General features: G+C 37.9%; 1 protein-coding gene across 6 annotated transcripts in view; it reads right to left on the bottom strand.

Moving 5' to 3' along the window:
• The window catches only part of OSBPL1A (oxysterol binding protein like 1A), a 243777-nt gene that overhangs the window by 106140 nt on the left and 116016 nt on the right, over positions 1–21621 (bottom strand). Inside the window, exon 1 of one of the 6 annotated variants that reach the window (XM_049619608.1) lies at positions 8189–8730. The exons of the other annotated variants lie outside the window; for them this stretch is intronic. Coding sequence (XP_049475565.1) covers positions 8189–8206 — 18 coding nt within the window. The 5' untranslated portion in view covers positions 8207–8730. Of the gene's footprint in view, positions 1–8188; positions 8731–21621 lie in introns of those variants that run through there. 6 annotated transcript variants of the gene reach the window in all.

Raw genomic sequence — 21621 nt, 5'->3', positions numbered from 1 at the left:
CCTCTCCGCTGCTCTCTGAATTACTCTCTGCTGAATCTCACCCTTTCACCTCCTGACACGCACTTGCATGCTCCCTTCCCTTTGGTTCTGACTCCAGAGTCCTTTGTAGCCCTGAGTCCCTGACAGCCACATATCAGGTTCAACAAGTGGAGAGTGACAGAACTTAAAAACACAGCTTTACTGAAATGCTAAGTTCATAACCGAAATGGAGTAAAGCTTTCATTATCTTGGGAACAGTTCCAGTCTTCAGGCACCTAAGTGTTTATCATTACGGTAATGAGATTATTATTATTATTATTATAGCTGTGATCATGAAATAAAAATAGCAATAAATGATAAATGCACAAAGATGTGAAAAACTGAAAAAAATACTTATATAATTTTCAAGAAATTGCAAAATACTTGTAAATATCCCTATAATCTGGATTTTACCTCCAGAGGAAATACTATTATGGCTGGAGTCAACTTAAAAATGAAACGGGAGCTCCTGCGTAGCTCAGTCAGTTAAGCATCTGACTCTTGATCTGGCTCAGGTCATGATCTTGAGGTTCTGAGATCAAGCCCCGTGTTGGGCTCTGTGCTGGGCTGGAAGCCTGCTTAAGATTCTCTCTCCCTCTGCCCCTCCCTTATGCGCACTCTCTCTCCCTCAAAATAAACCTAAAACAAACAAAAAAACCCAACCATTTCTTGGGTTAGACAATTCATTTATCTGTAAACAAGGACTACAAAATTGAGCATAATGTCCAAAATGATCCTCTCTTCAAATGGAAAAGATCTTTCAGCACTGTTGTATGTGTAGATTCCAAAAATACCTCTGAAGAGGAATCAAGCTCTTTCACCCCTGCTCATCCATTCCCTTTAGCTTTACCTTTCTTTTTGGCTTTTCAAACATCAAAATGCAAATACGCTGCTGACACTGAACCTTTCAACATATGAATCAACTAAACTTAGTAACTCAACTAACCCTTCCAGTTACAAATATGTTAGTTTTATACCTACATTCATCTAGATTTTAGAAAAGTGGCAAAATAAATGATCGAGGCCCCCAAATATAGTGTTCCCTCAACAGAATCTTATTCAAACTCCAATGTATCCTTAACCATCTGAAATATGCATCCCTTCATTTCTGCTATTTGGACACATGCTTTCAGTTGCTCTTACCAGCAGGGAAAGGGGTGGGAAGCACAAGCAGGAGAAGAGGCCCGCACCACTACTCCTGCTCTTACCTTGATGACCTGGCTGCACGTGTACCTGCTTCAAGAGTAACAGGATCTTCCGCACTGAAGGAAGAAACCTCACTCTAAAATTGCACACAAGACGGCAAGTTCTTTCATCATGTACACTGACCGCACCTGAGAGCAGATCTACACCAGTGAAGAGCTCTTTATTGCTTTAGAGAGGCATCTAAGAATATACTTCACAGCCATCGATACCTTTCAGCCTATTAGAAAGATCACTGGAATGATGTAATTCCAATCTTGGGCCTTCAGAAACACCAGGGGACAACCCGGCATTTAAAAATTAGTGCAAAACTATTGATAAAGGTATGCAGAGTGGAAGTTCATGATCAGTGAAGTCCAGCATATGGGTTTATAATCACATTAGAACATTTCTAGAATATGGTGATTTTTTCAAATTAAATATAAAAGTGAAATACAAAATTTATACCCTCAGCCCTATAACTTTCCCATAACAAAAATGAACACATCACAATGTGAACATAAAGATCAGACTTTATTAGAAATAATTTAAGGACTGAACCATCACACACTTAATAAGAAACATATGCTCCACGTCCGTATCACTTTAGACTAACGCAAATACAAGCCTTTCCACTAGTCTTCTCAAACCACAGCAACACAATCTATTGTCTTACTCTCTTTCATGCTGGCATGTGAAATTTCACAATGAACACTTCCAAAGTGTTCTTCACACCAACAGTGAACAGATGCCGGCTAAAGAATCAAGAGTTTTAAAAAGTTACGTGCTACCCAGTGCACGCACATTTTATCTACTCTCGTTCTACAAAGTGCCTTGTTATTCACCCACGTTCCACAGAGGTTAAGTCAGGCAGAGACAATAATTAAATCTGGCAAAGGCATACTAAGTGGGGAGTAAGTGATGAGTATTCACAGAATACTGTGTCCAATTATCCAATTACAGGTTAGGTGAAATTCTGGCCTCGATCAATCTGGTAAGCTACCTTCAACTGGCCACACTCCCATCAGCTAAACAGCATTAGCCTTATTTCTTATTATTGGTTGTATGGCTACAACACAATGTATCAGCTTAACTCTGAAGCCCTAGATCTTCGATTTTAAAACATCTAATTTTATCTCTCAGATAAAGAATTACATTGACCTTTATTTTGTGGTTATAGAACCAACACTATACTAACTTCAAGGCTTTTTTAAAGATACGTACTTTAGGCGACTCCCACAATGGCCCCATAGCTGTTAAAGTGAGTCTGCTCCTTTACAGCTGGTAAGGACTCTTCTCCTCCAAGTCTACCGAGTTGTTTTGGTAGAAGAGGATGGAGCTCTTTCACGTGAATGACCCTCAGCATTACTTCTGAATCCATAGCCAGGCCGAATCACACCCTCACCTCCAGGGTACAAGAAAATTCAGGTTTGATCCCACGTCTAAAGCGCAATCAAGTGTAAAAATATATCCTCATGACCATATAGTACATACTTTGTTTTATAGATTTACAAAGCACCTTTACACACACATTTAATTTTTTTTAACGTTTACTTATTATTGAGAGACACAGACTGAGCATGAGCACGGGAGGGGTAGAGACAGGGGGAGACACAGAATCCGAAGCAGGTTCTAGGCTCCTCACTGGCAGCACAGAGCCCGACACGGGGCTCGAACCCACAAACCGCAAGATGGTGACCTGAGCCGAAGTCGGACGCTTAACCGACTGAGCCAGCCAGGCGCCCCCTTTACACACACATTTTCAAGTTTTCATGGACTCTAATGCCCTTCTTCCATGCCATTCCATCACTGCTTTTCAAGGGTAATGCACTTATGTTCCTGAAGACTTTTTTTTTTTTTTCGGTCTTTCCTACCACTAAAAAAAAGACACTTATTTAAAAACAAACGTGCCTTAGTGACCAAAGGAGACCTGACAGGAGAACAGGGAGATGAGGCAGGTTCTGCAAGGCAGTTGTGGTGGGGGAGGAGAGATGGCTTAAAGCTTGCAGATGGCTGGGAGAACTCTGGCTTTGATGCTGAGATGGGAAGCTTTTGGAGAGTTCTGAGCAGAGGAGTAACACCATCTGATTTCCATTTGCATACAGTCTCTCTGGCCAACAAGGAGTCAGGGGGAGGTCAAGAGTCCAATCAGAAAGATCCCTTAAAGGGCTGCTGCAACAGTCAGGGTAAGATGAGATGGGCAAGAGCAATGAAGAGAGCGGAGAAGTAGTCATAGCCTGAATACACTTTGTAGGAAGGCCTAAATGACTTGCTGATAGACTGCCTATGGGATATGAAAGAAAAGAGAAATCAAAACTCCACAGTTTTGGCCTAACCTAAAGACAGAGGCGTCATTACCTAAACCGGGGAAGACTGCAGAGGGAGCAGAGACCATCAGGAACTCTGTTTCGTACATGGTTAAGTCTGAGATGCTGTCAGATAACCAAGTGCAGGGTTCAAGTAGACAATTCGGTATCAAATCTGGTGTTCAGGGAAGAGGTCCAGGCTGGAGAGAGAATTCTGAGAGTCATTTGCAAATAGATTGTATTTTAAGCTATGAGAGTAGAAACAATCACTAAAGGAGAAAGTGAGGTATAAATAGGAAGACATCCAAGGACTTTTCTTCTGATAGGATACGAGAAAGAACCAGCACAGAACACACACAAAAAAAAAAAAAAAAAAAAAAAAAAAACAAAAAAAGAGAGAGAGAGGAAGAGAGACAGAAGGAAAAGTAGTAGTGTGTGGTGTCCTGTAAGCTTCGGAGAAGTACTTCAAAGAGGAGTTAAGTGATAAACTATGTCAAACACCAATGCTAAATACCATGGGAACTAGGAAAAGACCTCTGTATTTGGTGAGGAGATCACTGGTGAATTTGTCACGGGTATTTGCAGTGGAGCACTGAGATAGTACTAAAGCAAAGATCTGAGTGGAGTGGGTCACGAAAAATGAGAGAAGGAAACAGAGAGAGTACAGCCCAAAATTTTGCCAAAAAGGGAGGGAGACAACTAGGGCAATTGCTGGAAGGGGCTATGAGAGTCAATAATGCTTTACTACGGAAAACACATTTTGAGAGAGCACATGTGCACATGCAAGTGGGGGAAGGGCAGAGTAAGAGAGGGAGAGAGAGAATCCCAAGCAGGCTCACACTGTCAGCACAGAGCCCAATGTGGGGCTTGAACCCATGAACTCTGAGATCATGACCTGAGCTGAAACCAAGAGTCAGATGCTTAACCGATGAGCCACCCAGGTGCCCCCAGCATGTTTCTACATTGATGGTAAAGATTCAATACAGAGGGGGAAATTAATGTGAGAGTGAGAGGAGAGAATTGCTGGAATGATGTTCTTGAGGTTGCTAAAAAGGAGACTGACTTTGGCTCAGGTCATGATCTCACGGTTTGTGAGTTCAAGCCCCACATCAGGCCCTGTGCTGACAGCTCAGAGCCTGGAGCCTGCTTCAGATTCTGTGTCTCCCCTCTGTCTCTGCCCAGCCCACCCCCCCCCCACCACTTGCAGTCTGTCTCTCTCAAAATTAAACCTTTAAAAAAACAAACAAGGAGGAGATCTAATCCACAAGTATACAGTTGGCCTTTGTTGGGGCACAGAAAGTCCACCCTTAGTTGCAGGAGCAAAGGCAGTAGAAATGGGCACAGACTTAGCTGCGTAGGTATGGGTAATAAACTTTTCTCCTAACTGCTTTTGTCTCAATGCATATGCGAGATACAGAGAAAAAGAAATAAAGAGGTCATTGACTTACAGATCCCAGCATGTTATGTAGTAAGAGGCCTCTAGTCTCTTAACACTATACATAAGAGAATCTGCCCTGAAAAATGAGATCATTTCCAAGGCTGTCCAAAGCCTCAGTCACACTAACCTCGTCGTCAACTCCAAACAGGGCAGCTGTTGCTCTTCCTGTCATTTACAGTCAATGCTCACTGGCTCTTGGCACCATTAAAAAATGTCCCTTACTGGCATTGCCATCTTCCTCAACCTGGCTCGAGACAAGAGGAAAAGAAATCCCAATGGGAATTTCCTCTGTGCCTCTCTGTTCTTAGGTTCCGCCTCAAGAAATAAGATGAGGGCCTATATATGGTTGTTGACTTACTGACATATTTTAAGTAAAATGACCTCAATGGAGCTTAAGCTGTTAATAATCTGTTAAAGTCAATTACTTCCAACTGTATCTTCAGACATTTAAATTAAGGAGGAATTTGAGGGGATAACTGGCTATGCCTACATGTAGGACAGAGCCCAATAAATAGAAGAATATGAACTCAGAATATTTCATAATTATTCTGTCAGGCTGATTTTAAAACAACGTCCCAAAGAAATAAAATCAATGAGAGATTAGTAGTATATACCAATGATATAACAATGTGGAACAATTCACTTCTACAATGTACTACCAATAGTAGATTCAATACATATTTATTCCACTGCCTTCTTCAATGGTTTTGGCATTTAAAATAATTTGGTACAAGTGATCTCATAAATACTTTTCACTTTCAATTGCAAAGTTGAATCACTTGACAATGACTCTAAGATATATCTACATTAAATTAAAATTTCCACAAGCATGTATATTTTATATTCTAGAAGTAGCACTTAAGGATTATATTCCTAGAAGTACTATGCATACTTCAATGCATAGTTTCTAATATATAATATTTTGCATTATAATGTATTAAAAGTTCCAAAAGATTTTTATGTATCATGCAAAGAGAATGCTAAATTACCATATTAATGGTATATATTAAACACACTTCAAACAACTTTCAATGTAATGTAATAAATCAGTGTAGGTTATATACAAATGGCAAAATTCTAAATCAGCCTATTTAATAAAGATTCTGAAAAGTACTTAATTATTTTAAAGTAGTTTTTTAATCATGCATGGCTTTTTAACTCTCTTTCAAATATCTGTTCATAATTGTATTCCCCACTGACCAGAATGATTCCTGGAACATGCTTAAAAATAAGTATCGCAACAATATTTTTAAATGAATAAACACCAAGGTGTATAGTAACAGGAGAGGTAGAGGAGGCACTGAAGCAATGCAAAATAACTTTTTTGGAAAAGATCTCTTCAACTAGTATTTATGATATTTCAATGTTTACCAAGAAATAACTGAGCAAAAATGTCCCTAAAAATCTCATTATTCTTAACTTCAGTATGAGTTTATCTAGCAAAAAAAAAAAAAAAAAAAAAAAAAAAAGACAATTTCATAAGCATTTGTATACATAGGGCTAATTTTATATCCGCTACCCATAAAGTATATGTATAGCATTTTACAGTTTCAAAGTCACTTTTACATACTATTAGTTCATTAAACCCTAACAACTCTTATGAGGAATATGAATGTGTGTGTGTGTGTGTGTGTATTGCATAAACTGAAGATCGTAAGGTTTAAGTTCCTTGCCAAAGGTTAGCAGAGGAAGAACTGGAACCAAGATCTTTTAACTCCAAATCCCACAAGCTTTCCAATCCACGATGTGGCCCAGTAACACTGCTGATGGAAATACATGATCATGAGTCTTAGAAGCAGAGGTCTCACTTTAGGGAAATGGGTGAGGGGGAGGTGGTCAGGAAGGTAAAGGTTACCACTTTGGTGGACCAAGAAAATGGGGACAGGGTGTGCACACAGACTACAGCAAAACATTTGTTAAAACTATTCCTTGGACCCCCATCAGGGATTAGATCCCTGTAAAATGGCATTTTACGTTAGAAATCTGGCTGACTCCATACCCTCCAGGAGAAAGATTTCTCATTCCAAGAATTAGTAGATCTGTTCTCTTCAAAACCTGACTTAGAGCCAAGGTTATCCGTCATGAAGAGTAGATCTGGTTCAGCTATAGGATCTGTTTGGTTTTCCCTTTTTTAAAATTAGAAGGCCTAGTTTTAGCCTAGCCCTGTTGAATCAAGACTTCCAGGAATGAACGAGGCCTGTGTATTGTTACAGAAATTGATAATTTCTCCCACTACCTGTGGGAGAATCCCAATTTGTTAGCTGGCTATACTGCCCTCCAGCTAAAAGATTATTTCTCATTCTGTCAGCTAAGGCAATATGACTAAATTCTGCCCACAAAGAAGGAAAGTATTATGAAGAATTCACCAGATCTCCTTAAAGGGAAGGGCATACTCCTATTTTTGCCCTTTGTTCCTTCCTGCTGACCATAAAATCAGATATATGGAATAGCCCTTAACATCTGAAACTGCTATACCAGGCCCAGACTGCCCACCTCCTGTCTCCTTTAAGGTGGAAAAAAGAATCTCTAACTTATTTAAGCTAATGTTACGAGGTTTAGAGTTTTCTTGAATGCTAACACTAACATTAATAGATGTAATTTTTTTTTTTTTTTCAAAGCACTACAGACTATTCTGATGTGGCTCCTGGATAAGAATTACTAATTTAGGAGAATTTCCTTTCAGTTAAAAAAATTTTATTGAACGCCTACTACTCTTTCAAAGTAAATGCTAGGAATACAAAGTAAAGTAAGAGATTGACTAATCCATGGAGACATTATGGTCTAGTGTGAGAAAAAGACACTTCATACCCAGCTGTTATATTAAAAATGCATATCCAGGGGTGCCTGAGTGGCTCAGTCGGTTGAATGTCCAACTTCGGCTCAGGTCATGATCTCGACGTTCATGACTTTGGGCCCTGCCCCATGTTGGGCTCTGTGCCGAGAGCTCAGAGCCTAGAGCCTGCTTCAGATTCTGTGTCTCCCCATCTCTCTGCCCCTTCCCTGCTCATGCGTGGTCTCTCTCAAAAATAAATAAAAACATTAAAAAAAAATTAAAAATGCAAATCCAGCATTACTTCTTCCTTAAAGCTTTTCAGTAGCCCCTTATCGCCTTTGGATAGTCTCCAAAGGTATGTGTACCCACGAAATAGAAAATCTTCCACATTTGTCAAAAACATTAAACAAAATATTACATACACCGATATGATATATATAGAGAAATACAGACTGACAACAGTGCACTCACATGGTCCACGTGCCACATGGTCAAGGCTAAAGTGCAGGACACCCAGTAACGTTCAGGGAAGAGTAGCAAGTACTGCTCAGAGACTGACAGAAGCACTCGCCTTCAGGACACTGTGCTGTACTACAGACTACGAGAGTTGGTTAGGAAGATTCACGGACAGTATTAATCCACAAAATACACCCATTTTAATAAAGGCTTCTGCAAAGGAACTTCAGAGTAAAGATAATGCTAATTATGGAAAGTGAGCAAACAGAAAATGGCACAGGCTTCTACCACCAGTGCGTTGTTTGCTACACCTGGTGAAAACCTATTGTGCATAATCAGATGACAATAAGCCAGTTTTCCAGAAGATGTATACAACACAGCCACCTATTATTTACGTGTTGTTATTATGCCCTGAGATATAAACTAATGAGCATGTGAAGCCAAGACATTTGACTTAACATTTTACATCCGAGCTTCCACAGGGTGAAGACAAACCTCCTGCAGTCTTTTCAGTGACATTTAAAGTCATGTGACTTTCAGTCCAGAGCTTTACTCTTTACATTTCTACACTAAATGTAATAAAATCTTTAGAAACTCCTTTAAGGTGTTTCAGAAAAGACAAAAAACAAAAACAAAAACAAAAAAACCCTACAAATCACTTGGGGAAACACTACTCTCAAACTACAAAAAAGTCTAAAATAGAAAACAGTATGATGAAAAAAGATACATTCCTTTGTCAGAAAATATTGCTATAAGGTACACAGACAAAAAGACTGGATGAAGATATAAAAAAACAATTTAGTGTGAGACATTTGCCCTATGGAAAACTACAGATGCTTTGAACATGTTTTGGCTAAATGATGTTTGAATAATGAGCCACAAGAACTACGTTTTGTTATGAACCTCTAAAGGGTAAATGTACCAAAGATATATTCTCAATGGTAAATAACGAATTTAAAATGTCTTACAGAAAAACTATGTATAAGTGTAATATACTGATGGAGTTATTTTGACCATAAATTTTAATAGATTCTGATAAATTTGATATCACAATGTGAATAGGAAAATAAAAAAAATACAGACTAATCAGCAAAATAGATTAAAAAATTATAAGCAAAATATTAGTATGCTAAATTATGCATAAAGAGGAAATACATCCCAACTAAGGTGGGTATTTTTTCCTGGAATTTAAGGTGAGCTCAATTTTTAGAATCTATCAAAACAATCTTACATGATTATATTAACAGATTTCTACGTTTGTAATTAACATACATATTACATATATATATATATATATATATATATATACAGAAAATGATTCAATAAAAGTAAACCAACTAAAAAACTAAGTTTTAAGAAAATTACAATTATGTGTGTATGCCTGTACATACATATACACACACACATAAATATATATAAATATATGAGAAGGAAACTTCAATACAAAAAAAAAAAACCCTGAAAAAGTCTACCAAAAAAACTTAGAGCAAACATCTTATTCCATGTTAAAATATTAAAAGCATTCCTCTTAAAATAAGGAATAAGAATGCCCATCACAAGTTCTTTTCAACGTTTGTGAAGCCTTAGTAACACATTTAGCCAAAAAACTAAAGATAGAACTGAGAAAAAATGTTTTCAAAAGATATGGATGTCTGAATAGAAATGTCAGAGAATCTAGAATTATTTAGATATAAGAAGTGAGGTAGGGGCGCCTGGGTGGCACAGTCGGTTAAGCGTCCGACTTCAGCCAGGTCACGATCTCGCGGTCCGTGAGTTCGAGCCCCGCGTCAGGCTCTGGGCTGATGGCTCGGAGCCTGGATCCTGTTTCCGATTCTGTGTCTCCCTCTCTCTCTGCCCCTCCCCCGTTCATGCTCTGTCTCTCTCTGTCCCAAAAATAAATTAAAAAAAAAAAAAAAAAAAGAAGTGAGGTTGCTGGATGTAAGATTGATACACAAAAGTCAACATCAACCACAAAGCAAAATGTAATCCTTTCCTCCACTGAATTGCCTTGACACTTTTATCAAGACTTAGTTAATCAGATATGTGTGGAGATCATTTCTGGAATCTCTGATCTGTTGCATTCATCTGTGTGCCTACTCTTTCATCAATATCATATTCTCTCAATTATAACTTTATAGTAAGTGTTCAAATCAGGTAGTCTTAATCTTATAATTTTGTTCTCTTTCAAAATTGGTTTAGCTATACTAGGTCCTTTACATTTCTACATAAATTTTAGAATCAGTTTGTCAATTTCTAACAAAAAACAAAAGAAAACAAAAAACCCTACTGGAATTCTTCCTGGACTTATTTTGACTCTATAAATCAATTTGGGGAGACCAGACATCTTAACAATAACAAGGATATCTGTATTTAGGAGTCTAGTTTCTCTCCATGTATCAAAATGAGAACAAAAACAAAATCTAACTCTTAATGGATTATAGATCCAAATGTAAAGTTAAAACTCGAACACTTTTGGAAGAAAACATAGAAAATCTTAGCAACTATGGGCTTGGCAAAGATTTTTTTATATAGGTCATACAAAGATACACACACACGTATTATTATTATATATTCTTATATATATAAGAAGCTTGGATATCATCAATATCAAAACTTTTGCTTTTCAAAACATAATGTTAAGAAAATGAAAGGCAAATAAGAGACTGGGAGAAACCACTTATCCAGTAAAGGACCTGTATCTAGACTGTATAAGGAACTCATCTAACTCAGCAACAGAATGACAACCCAATTTAAAAATGGGCACAGGGGGCGTGCCTGCGTGGCTCAGTTGATTAAGCGTCTGACTCTTGACTTTGTCTCAAGTCATGATCTCACGTTTGTGGGTTCAAGCCCCGCACTGGGCTCTGCGCTGACAGTGTGGAGATTCTCTCTCTCCCTATGCCCCTCCATTGCTCAACTCTCTCTCAAATAAATAAACTTTTAAAAAATAATACAAAAGGGCAAAGGACTTGAACAGACATTTCTCTAAACATACAAATAGCCAACAAGTATATGAAAGGATGTTCAACCCCTTCAGTCATTAGAGGAATGCAAATTATTACCAGGAGGTATCACTTTAAGTAATTAATTTTTAAGTAGGCTCCCTGCTCAACCTGGGGCTTGAACTAACAACCCTGAGATCAAGAGTCACATGCTCTACTGACTGAGACAGGTGCCCTGAGATATCACTTTATACTTACTAGGATGGCTATAGTTTTGTTTTGTTTTGTTTTGTTTTTTTAAAGAAAATAACAAGTGTTGACAAGGACGTGAAGAAAATGTAAAATGGTACAGGTGCTGTGGAAAAGTTTGGTGGCACCTCAAAACGCTCAACAGACTATTCCCATATGACCCAGGAAATTCAGTCTTAGGTATATACCCAAAAGAACTGAAACATTTTCAAACAAATACCTGTACAAAAATGTTAAAAGCAGCACTATTCACAACAGTCAAAAGCTGGAAGCAACCCAAATGTCCATAAACAAATGGACAAATACATAAAATGTGTTACATACATACAATGGAAAACTATTCAGTCATAAAAAGAACAAAGCACTGATACATGCTACAGTGTGCATGAAAATTGAAAACAGTGTTATAAGTGAAAAGCTAGACACCAAAAGTTCAAATATTGTATAATTCATTTAGTGAAATGTTCAAAACAAGCAAATCCATACGGACAAAACACAGATTAATCATTTTCAGAGGATGCAGAGTGACTGCCTAGTAAGTACAAGGTTCTCTTTTGAAGTGATGAAAATATTTTGAAAGTAGACAGAGTGATGGTTGCACAACACTGTGACTTGCTAAATGCCACTGAATTACACACTCAAAATAGATATTTTTATGTTATATAAATTCTACCTCAGTTTTTTTTTAATCAAAAAAGAAGTCCCACAAACATTAATTTCCCATATTTCTAGGTATTTACCTAAATGAAATGAAACATTATGTCCACACAAAGACTTATACACAAATGCTAACAACTTTATTTACAATAGCCAAAAACTAGAAACAATCCATATGTCTGGCAACAGGTGAAAAAAAAAATCCTGGTACATGGTGAAATGCAATACCACTCAGCAATAAAAAGTAACAAACTATTGATACATGCAACAACATAGATGAATCTCAAAATAATTAGGCTGAGTTAAAGAAGCCAACCTCCTACACCTCCAAAAAAGTGCAAACTGTATGATTCCGTTTATGTAAAATTCTAGAAAATGCCTACTGATCTGTAGTGGTAGAAAGCTAATCAATAGTCTCTTGTACTGGGGTAGGTGGGAAAGTGGGAGGTATTACAAAAGGCAGGAAGAAACTTCTGGAAGTAAGCATTCTTTATCTTGATTGGCATGATGGTTTCACTACTGTAAACATCCATTAAACTGAGTTACACTTTAAATATGCGTAGTACTGTGTAGAAGTTATACCTCAATAAAACTGTAAGAAATGATCATATTTAGCAAGAGTAAGGGCCTAGTAAAAAGACCACTCAATACTGATAATGGGACTTAAAATAATACATTTCTTATGCGAACATATTTTCAAAGAGTATGTCTGTAAAAGAAAAATATTCACTGATGCTACTGAAAACGTCAGTATTAAATAGTCATGTATACTGCATTTGTGTGTTCGCCAATACCCCTAAACTAAGACCCACCAAAACCCCACCAGTGGTTGCTGGGTTCTGGTTTTTATATTTCTCTCCATCGTCAACAGAAGATAGCTTTCTGTACACTACTGCATATCTTCCATATCTCTCATAACTTCACAATTAGAAAAATACCTTTAGATAGGTCTACTCAAGAACTGATGTTTGCATCAAATTTGCAAACACTGGCTTTGCATTAAACACAAAATGTTTGCAAGGTACTCTCAAACAGTGCAGAACACAGGGCTTCCGGAGGCATCCAGAATGAAAACCCCAACTGAGACTCTGTTAAGCACATTCTTGTCTCATTATGGTTGCAAAGCTTCTACCTAAAAATAGCTTACTCTTATATAACCACTCACCACAGATTTATATATTTTATGTGTCCTTGAAATAAATTTCTTTTTTCAAGATGTGCCACCAGAGGTATAAACAATCATTTTTAAAAGCAGGGAAGTTTTATGGTAATCTAAACAAATCTGATTTTCAAAAGTTATTCAAAGATTCTGTAGTTGGTAGTTCTGATGAAAATAACTACAAAAAGTTATACATAGCAGAAGTAACACCTACCAAATCTCATTTTTTAAATGAATTTTTAAAATTTGCATACAATAAAGTCCATTTTAAGAGTATAGTTCAATGAATGTTCACAAATCTATACCCCATGTCACCAGCACCATTACAAAGATACAGAATATTTCTAACTCCCACCCTCTGCCCCAAATTCTCCTGTGCTCCTTTACTGTCACTCTCCTGCTGTTCTCCCCACCCCCCACAACCACCGCTCTCATCTCCATAACTATGCTTTCTTTAGGTTTGTCTGTTCTTGATTTCAAATAAATGGAGTCATGTACGACACACTCTTTTGTGTTTGGCTTCTTTCACTAAGTACAATGTTTTTCAGAATCACTCATGTTGTTGCAAGCGTAAGCAGCTTTTTTTCTGTTCCTGATGCCCATTCCACTAGACAGCTATACCCTGATTTCCAACTCTTACTTTTCTAATGCCTTCAGTTCGGTCTATGTGGGAACAGTGTTAAGTCCAGAAAGACAGTAACTTTAACTTTGTTATTACAGAATTTTGATATTTCATTGTTTAAACAAGTGTTTTGCAGTTCTTAACCTGTTGGGGGGGGGGGGGAGACTAAAATATGCCAGGATCACAATTCAGTAGGTTCTAATTCCATCTGAAGAAAGCATTTTAATTAAAGCAGTGCTTCCCAAGTTTTGCAAGTCATGGCACAAACAGAATACAATCTTTGTATGGCAAACAGAAGAGATCAGCCACCTGGTTTAGACCCTTAGAAGGGTCTGCCCCTTCTAAGTGGAAAGGATTATTCATCTGAAGCTCACTACTTGGAGAGCTCTGTTAAGATATAGTTAAAGAGGGGCATCTGGGTGGCTCAGTCGGTTAAGCGTCCAACTCTTGGTCTTGGCTCAGGTCATGATCTCACGGTTTGTGAGCTGAAGCCCTGTGTCAGGTTCTGCGCTGAGAGCCTGCTTGGGATTCTGTCTCTCCCTCTCTCTCTCTGCCCCTCCCCTGCGTGCACTCTCTCTCAAAATAAGTAAATAAACTTAAAAAAAAAAAAAAAAGATACAGTTAAAGGACAAGTATTCTTATTTTAAAAACCTATATTGGATTTTATAGAAAAAATCTTCTGCACACATAAAACCGTATGTAAAATAAAATATTGATTGAACAACCAAAGTAATGTGAAAATCCTTAGAGTCTTAAAACAGTGAATGTGGCTTATTTTCCCTTCTTTGAGTGTGCAGCACTTAAATTATTTTTGTCTTCAAAATTTTTAAAAATTGACCCATGACTGTGAACAGGTGCCCACATGGCCCTTCCAAGCCCAGTACAATACAACTTCTTTTTTACTGAATTTAGATTCAAATGAGTTAACATATAGTGTGGTGTTGGTGTCAGGAGTAGAAGCCAGTGATTCATCACTTACCTACAACAGCCAGTGCTCACCCCACAAGGGCCCTCCTTAATGGCCGTCACCCATTATGATACAACTACTAATCAAAGGGGAGTCATTATGCTTCTCATGCAATAAATACTCATCACCACCTACACCATGCCAGGCATGCCAAGCTTCAGAGGATCAGCAACGAACAATATAGACCAAACTCCCTGCACTCAGAGAACTTATAGTCTACTGGGAGGAAACAGCTAGAAATGTCTGTTAGATGGTGGAAAACATTGAAAGCAAAAATAAAGCTGGGAAGGGGGAAGCCAGTCCTGGGAGACACGATGGCCAGAGAACTCAGTGATCAGGTGCCACTGAGTTAAAGGCTGACAAAGCTGAGGGAGAGAACCAGGCAAGGACCTGGGAGAAGTGTGTTCCAGGAAAGGGAAGAGTGAACATTCTGAGGGGGAAAAGGCTCCCAGTCTGTGGGACAGAAGGAAGCCACTGTCCTCAGAACAAAGCTGGGGTTGTGGAGTGAAGCACATGAGAGGCCATGAGGTAGGGGAGCAGGGCCCTTCCCATGGGACTTTGCGGGACACCAGAGCAATCAAGACTCTTCCTCCAGCAGAATGGAAAGCCAATGCGAAGTGCCATGCTCTGCACTCAAACTTCATGTGGAACACTGGCTTCACTTCTGGAGGACGTATTTTTAGAAAAAACCTGAGAGAGATCATTGCAGAGTAAGAAAACGATCTGGAAAGCCAGACATTATAGTAACAGTTGAAGGAACCTGTGGATGTTTGTAGAATTTACTAGTTGCTCCAAATAGCTGAGGTATTGTCCCAGGAGAGGAAACATTAAGTTTTTGTGATGTTGCAGAGCACAGACATGAATTAAAAGAGAAATGGAAAAAGTTTCACCTTAATGTAAGGTTGAACCTTCTTTTACTTTTAGCTTTACCACAGGGGAATGGGTGGTCATAAGGAAAAAACTCCCGTATAATAGTAGTATCAGCAGGAAGAGGAGGAGCCAACATCTAGGTATGTTTACCATATGTCAGGCGTTATGATAAATACCTGGCATACTATTTCATATAATCCTCCCACAATCCTGTGAGGTAGGTATTATTAACGATGAAGAAACTCAAGCTTATTGAGATTACGTGACCTGCCTGAGATCAGCCAACTATTAAGTGACAGAGCTGGTATTCAAACCCAGGTCTGTGGGACTCGGGCTCCAAGCCTGGAAGTATTGGAGTACACTGCCTGTATATCCATTGATGGCAGTCTCACAAGCACATAAAATGACTATCTAGCTAAAGAGAGGATTCTTGCAAATGGAGGAAAATTCGAGGACCTCTAAGATCCTTTTGATGGCTTTGTGGTTACATTTTCCTCAATTTTCTCCCTAGTTTTTAAAATTTTACTTTGACTTCAAGATTTACAGAAAGTTTGTGCTCCTAAATATGGCTAAAGATCAAATAATTTCATTACAGAATATGTTAAATTCCCTGTTCAATTCTAATGCCCAGGTTAATTACTTTCTAGCTTTGATATTTTATTAGTTCCCATGTACAAATGAAGATAGGCTTGACTTTTCTCAAGTATATCAATTTCCTGGTTTCATATTTTATATCTGTGGTGATTCAAATATATCTTTCCATCTTCCTATGCTAACTCGGTAGACAAGATAAAATTCTTCTCAATTAAGCAATGACCCTTCAAAATACAACAGCAAGGCAACATCTGGTATCTAGAATACAGAAAGATAATGAAAATAAAGGTAGAATATGGATATTTAGACCTACACCTAGTCTTAAATCCATGGAAACCCTGAGAATTACCCATGCTTTGTGCAGCTGCATTTTCAGTAAGGGAAAGGAGGGAAAAGAGCAAACCAGGGAGACTTGGGGCTATGTGCCCTCCACTACACTTCAACAGGGCAACTTCTGGTTTTGAAAATAAAGGAAAATCATGGCCTTGCACGGCTAGTATGGGGCAATGTAAGAAGAGACCGTCTGTCAACCCTGAGGTTGACATTTGGATAAAAAAGTGATTAACTCTACTTACTAAAAAATGTTTTTCCACATTTCACACCCATTAGGATGGCTACCATAACAAAACAATGGCAAGAGAAAATAACAAGTGTTGGACAGGATATAGAAAAATATACTTATACTAAGATATTTGTACGCTCATGTTCACAGCAGCACTGTTCGTTCACACAGACAAAAGGTGGAATCAACACAAATGTAACATCGATGGATGAACGACTAAGGAAAATGTGTGTATGCTTACAACGGAATACTATTCAGCCTTAAAGAGGAAGAAATTTCTGACACCTGCTACAACATGGATGAACCCTGAAGGCATTATGCTGAGTGAGATAAACCAGGCACAAAAGGACAGATACTGAGTGATTCTACTTATAGGAGGTTCCTAAAGTCGTCCAATTCAGGGAGACAGCAGGTAGAATGGCAGCTGCCAAGGGCTGGGGGAAGAAGGGAATGGGGAATTATTGTTTAACGGGTTTAGAGTTTCAGTTTAGATGAAACTAAGAGATGCAAAGAGTTCTGGAGATGGATGGTGGTAGTGGCTGCACAACACGTGAATGTACCTAATGTGACTGAACTATGCACTTATAAATAGTAAAGAGAATAAACTCTATGCTCGTTGTATTTTACCACAAATAAAAATCATAAGAAAAGGCTCCAATTGTAACATTTGCCATATATTTTAACTTGGGTACTTGAAATTATCTATTACCAAGTCAATACCCAAGTGCATATATTGTTGACATAAAATAAAACCATAGTATAAAGTACAAATCTATTTCTAACATTGTAACTATTTACTTAGTATTTACTGCTTGCAGAAAAAAACCTAAAATACAATCATCATACATGAATGCACTCTGAGGCATAACCACATTCAACCACATTCATAATTCACAAGAGAATGTTGTAATCCAGGGATTTCCAACCTGGGAGGCTATGAAAATACCGAATTTCTGACGGTATTAGGAGTGATGGAGCCCACAGGGGTGCCTAGGTGGCTCAGTCGGTTAAGCAATCAACTTTGGCTCAGGTCACGATCTCCCAGTTCGTGAGTTTGAGCCCAGCATCGGGCTCTGTGCTGACACAGCTCAGAGCCTGGAACCTGCTTTAGATTCGGTGTCTCCCTCTCTCTCTGCTCCTCCCCTGCTCACATCCTGTGTGTGTGTGTGTGTGTCTGTCTGTCTGTCTCTCTCTCTCTCTCTCAAAAATAAACATTAAAAAATTAAAAAGAAAAAAAAAGAGTGATGGAGCCCACCAAGATACTATGGACAAGCCACAAATCTGGCTCTGAATTCTCGTAAGGCCAAAACAGAAAGAGAAATACAATTATGCCCTTTTAATTGTCCACAAGGAAAAAATACATATCAATTCTTTAGGGAAAACAAACTCCCTCTTTGCCCTTAGCTCTAATTTCTTTTTCAGGGTAATGTATAGGGGAATGAGAGTATTCAAGGGCAGAATAATAATTTCATTAAAGCTAATCTTTTTTTTCAGGGGCGCCTGGGTGGCTCAGTCGGTTCAGTGTCCAACTTCGGCTCATGTCATAATCTCATGGTTTGTGAGTCTGAGCCCTCCGTATGGCTCTGTGCTAACAGCTCAGACCCGAGAGCTTACTTCCCATCCTGTCTCCCTCTCTCTCTCTCTGCTCCTACCCCACTCATGCTCTGTGTCTCCCAAAAATGGACAAACATTTAAAAAAATTTTTTTTTCTTTTGAAATGCCCCTCAACAGAAATTGAGGATATAATTCTAACTTACAGCTTAGCAAGGGCTATTTTTCAGGAAATCAAGAAAATACATCCCAGGATGCAGTATTCTGATATATTTATCCTAAAATTAGACTATCTAGAGAAAGGGATGAATTCTGTTATCTTCTAAAAATGTGACCTCTATCAAGCAATATTTTCACAAAAAGAGGGACAGCATTTTCTGTGGCGAGGCTGGAATACAGGTATTCTGTGCAAACTCTGAAGACACTGCAATATTCTTGGCCATTTGTTTGTTTCTAAAGTTGGTATCCTTTTGTCAAACTAAGAAATTAGCTAATAGATGGCCACATAAGCTTTGAAACAAGATAGACTATCTTCTCTAATGGATAAATTTTCTAACTGAAGCTGAGTGTGATACAGTGGGGTTGTTCTTTCAGCACTAAATTTGGAGGCTGAATACTGGGTTTAGCTCTGAACGTGGCCCCCACCTCTCTACATAGACTTGGGAAAGTGGCTGTTCCTCTCTGCAGGCCTTCCTTTCCTCACCTGTCAAAAGTTAACAGATCATTGTATCAACCATTTGGAACTGTGTTTTGTGAAGGTGCCTTAGTGGACAGAAAGGTGGTTGCATTTGCCCTATGCCCCAGGGAAATCTTTTGAGGATCACCAGACTAGATGCTTTACAGTCTAAGAGTGATTCTACGACCTTGGGATTTTAAGCAACTAATCCATAACACAAACTAGCATAACAAAAATAAATGAGGAAAATATTCACAATTAAGTCCTTTCTATCACAAGAAATTTTACTAAGGAGAACTATATTCACAAACTTAATTTTTAATTCAGTTGTTTAGAATGTGAAACAACAAAATCTCCCTCATATAAGCACTGTAAGTAAAGGTTGATTTCTCAAGTAAACTCAAAAAGGCAGTATCCTAAGTGTAGCAAATAATAAATAGGTAATGATGCAGCTACAGGATAGTTTCCAGCCACCAGGTGTAATGACATGTCCATGTCTCTAGTCCCCATCTACCAGAGGACAGATGCCTCCCCTGAATCTCAACCACTGAGCACAACTTCCTTGCTTCCTGTCATTCCTGTGACACCTACGGCTTCCCATCAGGGTTTCTTTGATCCAACACCCCAAGCCACAAACCACTTCTCTGTTCCTGAATTGAGCATGAAATCCTTTCAAGGCATTTTTCTGAAAATAAAGCATGGGAAGACTGTCTCTTATAAAACCGTTGGGTTTAGCCTTTCATCATTTGAGTCTCACAGCAACTCCTGAAGTAGAGAGAAGGCGTCTGTTTTAATAATTCTGTGTTACATGAGAGGAATAGGAGACCTAAGAATGAGCCGCCCAGAGTCACATGGCAAGACCACGGTCACTAATACTGGAGCCTGCAGCTCAGGACTCCAAATAAGAGCAAGTCCATATTGTCCCATCTGTGCTTTCTTCTTGGGCCTTGCCCAAAGTCTCCCTGACTTTGTTGTCATCAGTTGGATGGACTGAGTGAGGAGTAACAAAGATTATGCAGTAAATAAGGGTGAACCTGTGAGCATCCAAAGAAAATTAGACACAGGTTATCTGCTTTTTCCTCTTTGGTGCTGGAGCCAAGTTTCTGCAGAGAAGGAAAGAACAAGATGGCATATGTAGAACGGACAATGGAAAATCCTCCAAGGATGGGGGTGGGGAGAGGAGCAGGTAGAAAATTGGAAAGACAGTGAGAAACAGGTGAAGACAAGGGAATGATGATCATTCCTCCACCATGCAGACTGTCAAGAGGTAGAAAAGAAGTTGTCAGGGTGAAGGAAAGAGGAAGAAGATGAGAAGCAAGTCGGTAAAGGAAACAGAAATACCAACCAATGACAACAAGAAGAGTGAGGTAAGAGAAAAAAAAATTGGAAGTAGTTAAAACCTTTGCAAAAGTATTATGTGTTTTAAGTATTAGAAGGGCAGCACTCTACACATATTAGCAGTTCTTAGTCTAGAAAGATGAAGTCTCAGGAAATACATGATTAAGTCTATAAAATAAAGTAATGGATAAAAACCAGCAGAAATATATTCATTAAGTTACAAAATACTACAATTATGAAACCTACAACTTGAAATCTGGAAAAGAACAAATTTTGAACAAAATATGTCCTTCCAAGAGACAGAGGATAACAAATGTATAGAACCTAGGGAAATAAACTCAAAAAAAAGTGATAGAGAACTATAAAAATTAATTTTAAACAAAAAAGATGGCAACAAATAACAAGCTAAAGAGAGTTCTTTGAAAAATAATCAAATAAACAAAGCCTTAATGAGACTGATATTAAAAAGATATTAATTGGAAATATCCAAATGAATATTAGGGAAAAAAATGGAAAACATTAGGAAAAAATATTTAATTACAGATTCAAAATAAGTTAAAAAAAATAGTAAGACTATTATGAAAAACCTTATAACAATAAATTTTAACACTTAAATGGAAAGGATAAATTCCTAGAAATAGAGAACTTGTCAAAATTGACCCCAAAAGAAAAAGAAAACTAAAATAGTCCTATAGCCATTAAATATGTCTAATTACTAGTTTAAAAATCCCACAAAAATAGCTTTATAAGAGGGAACAGACCACTTCAATTACATATAAACTCTTTCAGGGAACAGCAAAATAGAGAATACTCCCTAACTCATTTTATGAAGCCAGTATAATAACCTGGATACCAAGCCCTGATGAGGACAGAACCAAAAAAAAAAAAAAAAAAGAAAGAAAAAGAAAAAAAAATTACCAACCAACCTCATTCATAAACAGATACTAAAATCCAAAAGAAACCAAATCGAGGAGAATGTTAAAGATAATACATAATGACCAAATTAGGTTTATTCCAATTACACAAAGGTGGCATATCATCAGAAAAAGTCTAAAAACATTAATTTGAAAAAATATAATTTGCCACCTTAATAAAGAAAAACCTTATGATGCTCTTATTAAATGCAGAAAAGAATCTGATAAAATCCAATACCCTTTCATGATTAAAAAACCTCAACAAGAATTAAAAAGAACTTCAATAATCTGAGAAATGGTATTTATTAAATATCACTCTTAGTAGTGAATTATTAGAAATATGCCCC

This window comes from Panthera uncia (assembly GCF_023721935.1).
Source record: "Panthera uncia isolate 11264 chromosome D3 unlocalized genomic scaffold, Puncia_PCG_1.0 HiC_scaffold_8, whole genome shotgun sequence".
Classification (NCBI taxonomy): Eukaryota; Metazoa; Chordata; class Mammalia; order Carnivora; family Felidae; genus Panthera; species Panthera uncia.
The sequence above is the reverse complement of the archived record's forward strand: the minus strand, read 5'-3'. Positions and strand labels throughout refer to the sequence as shown.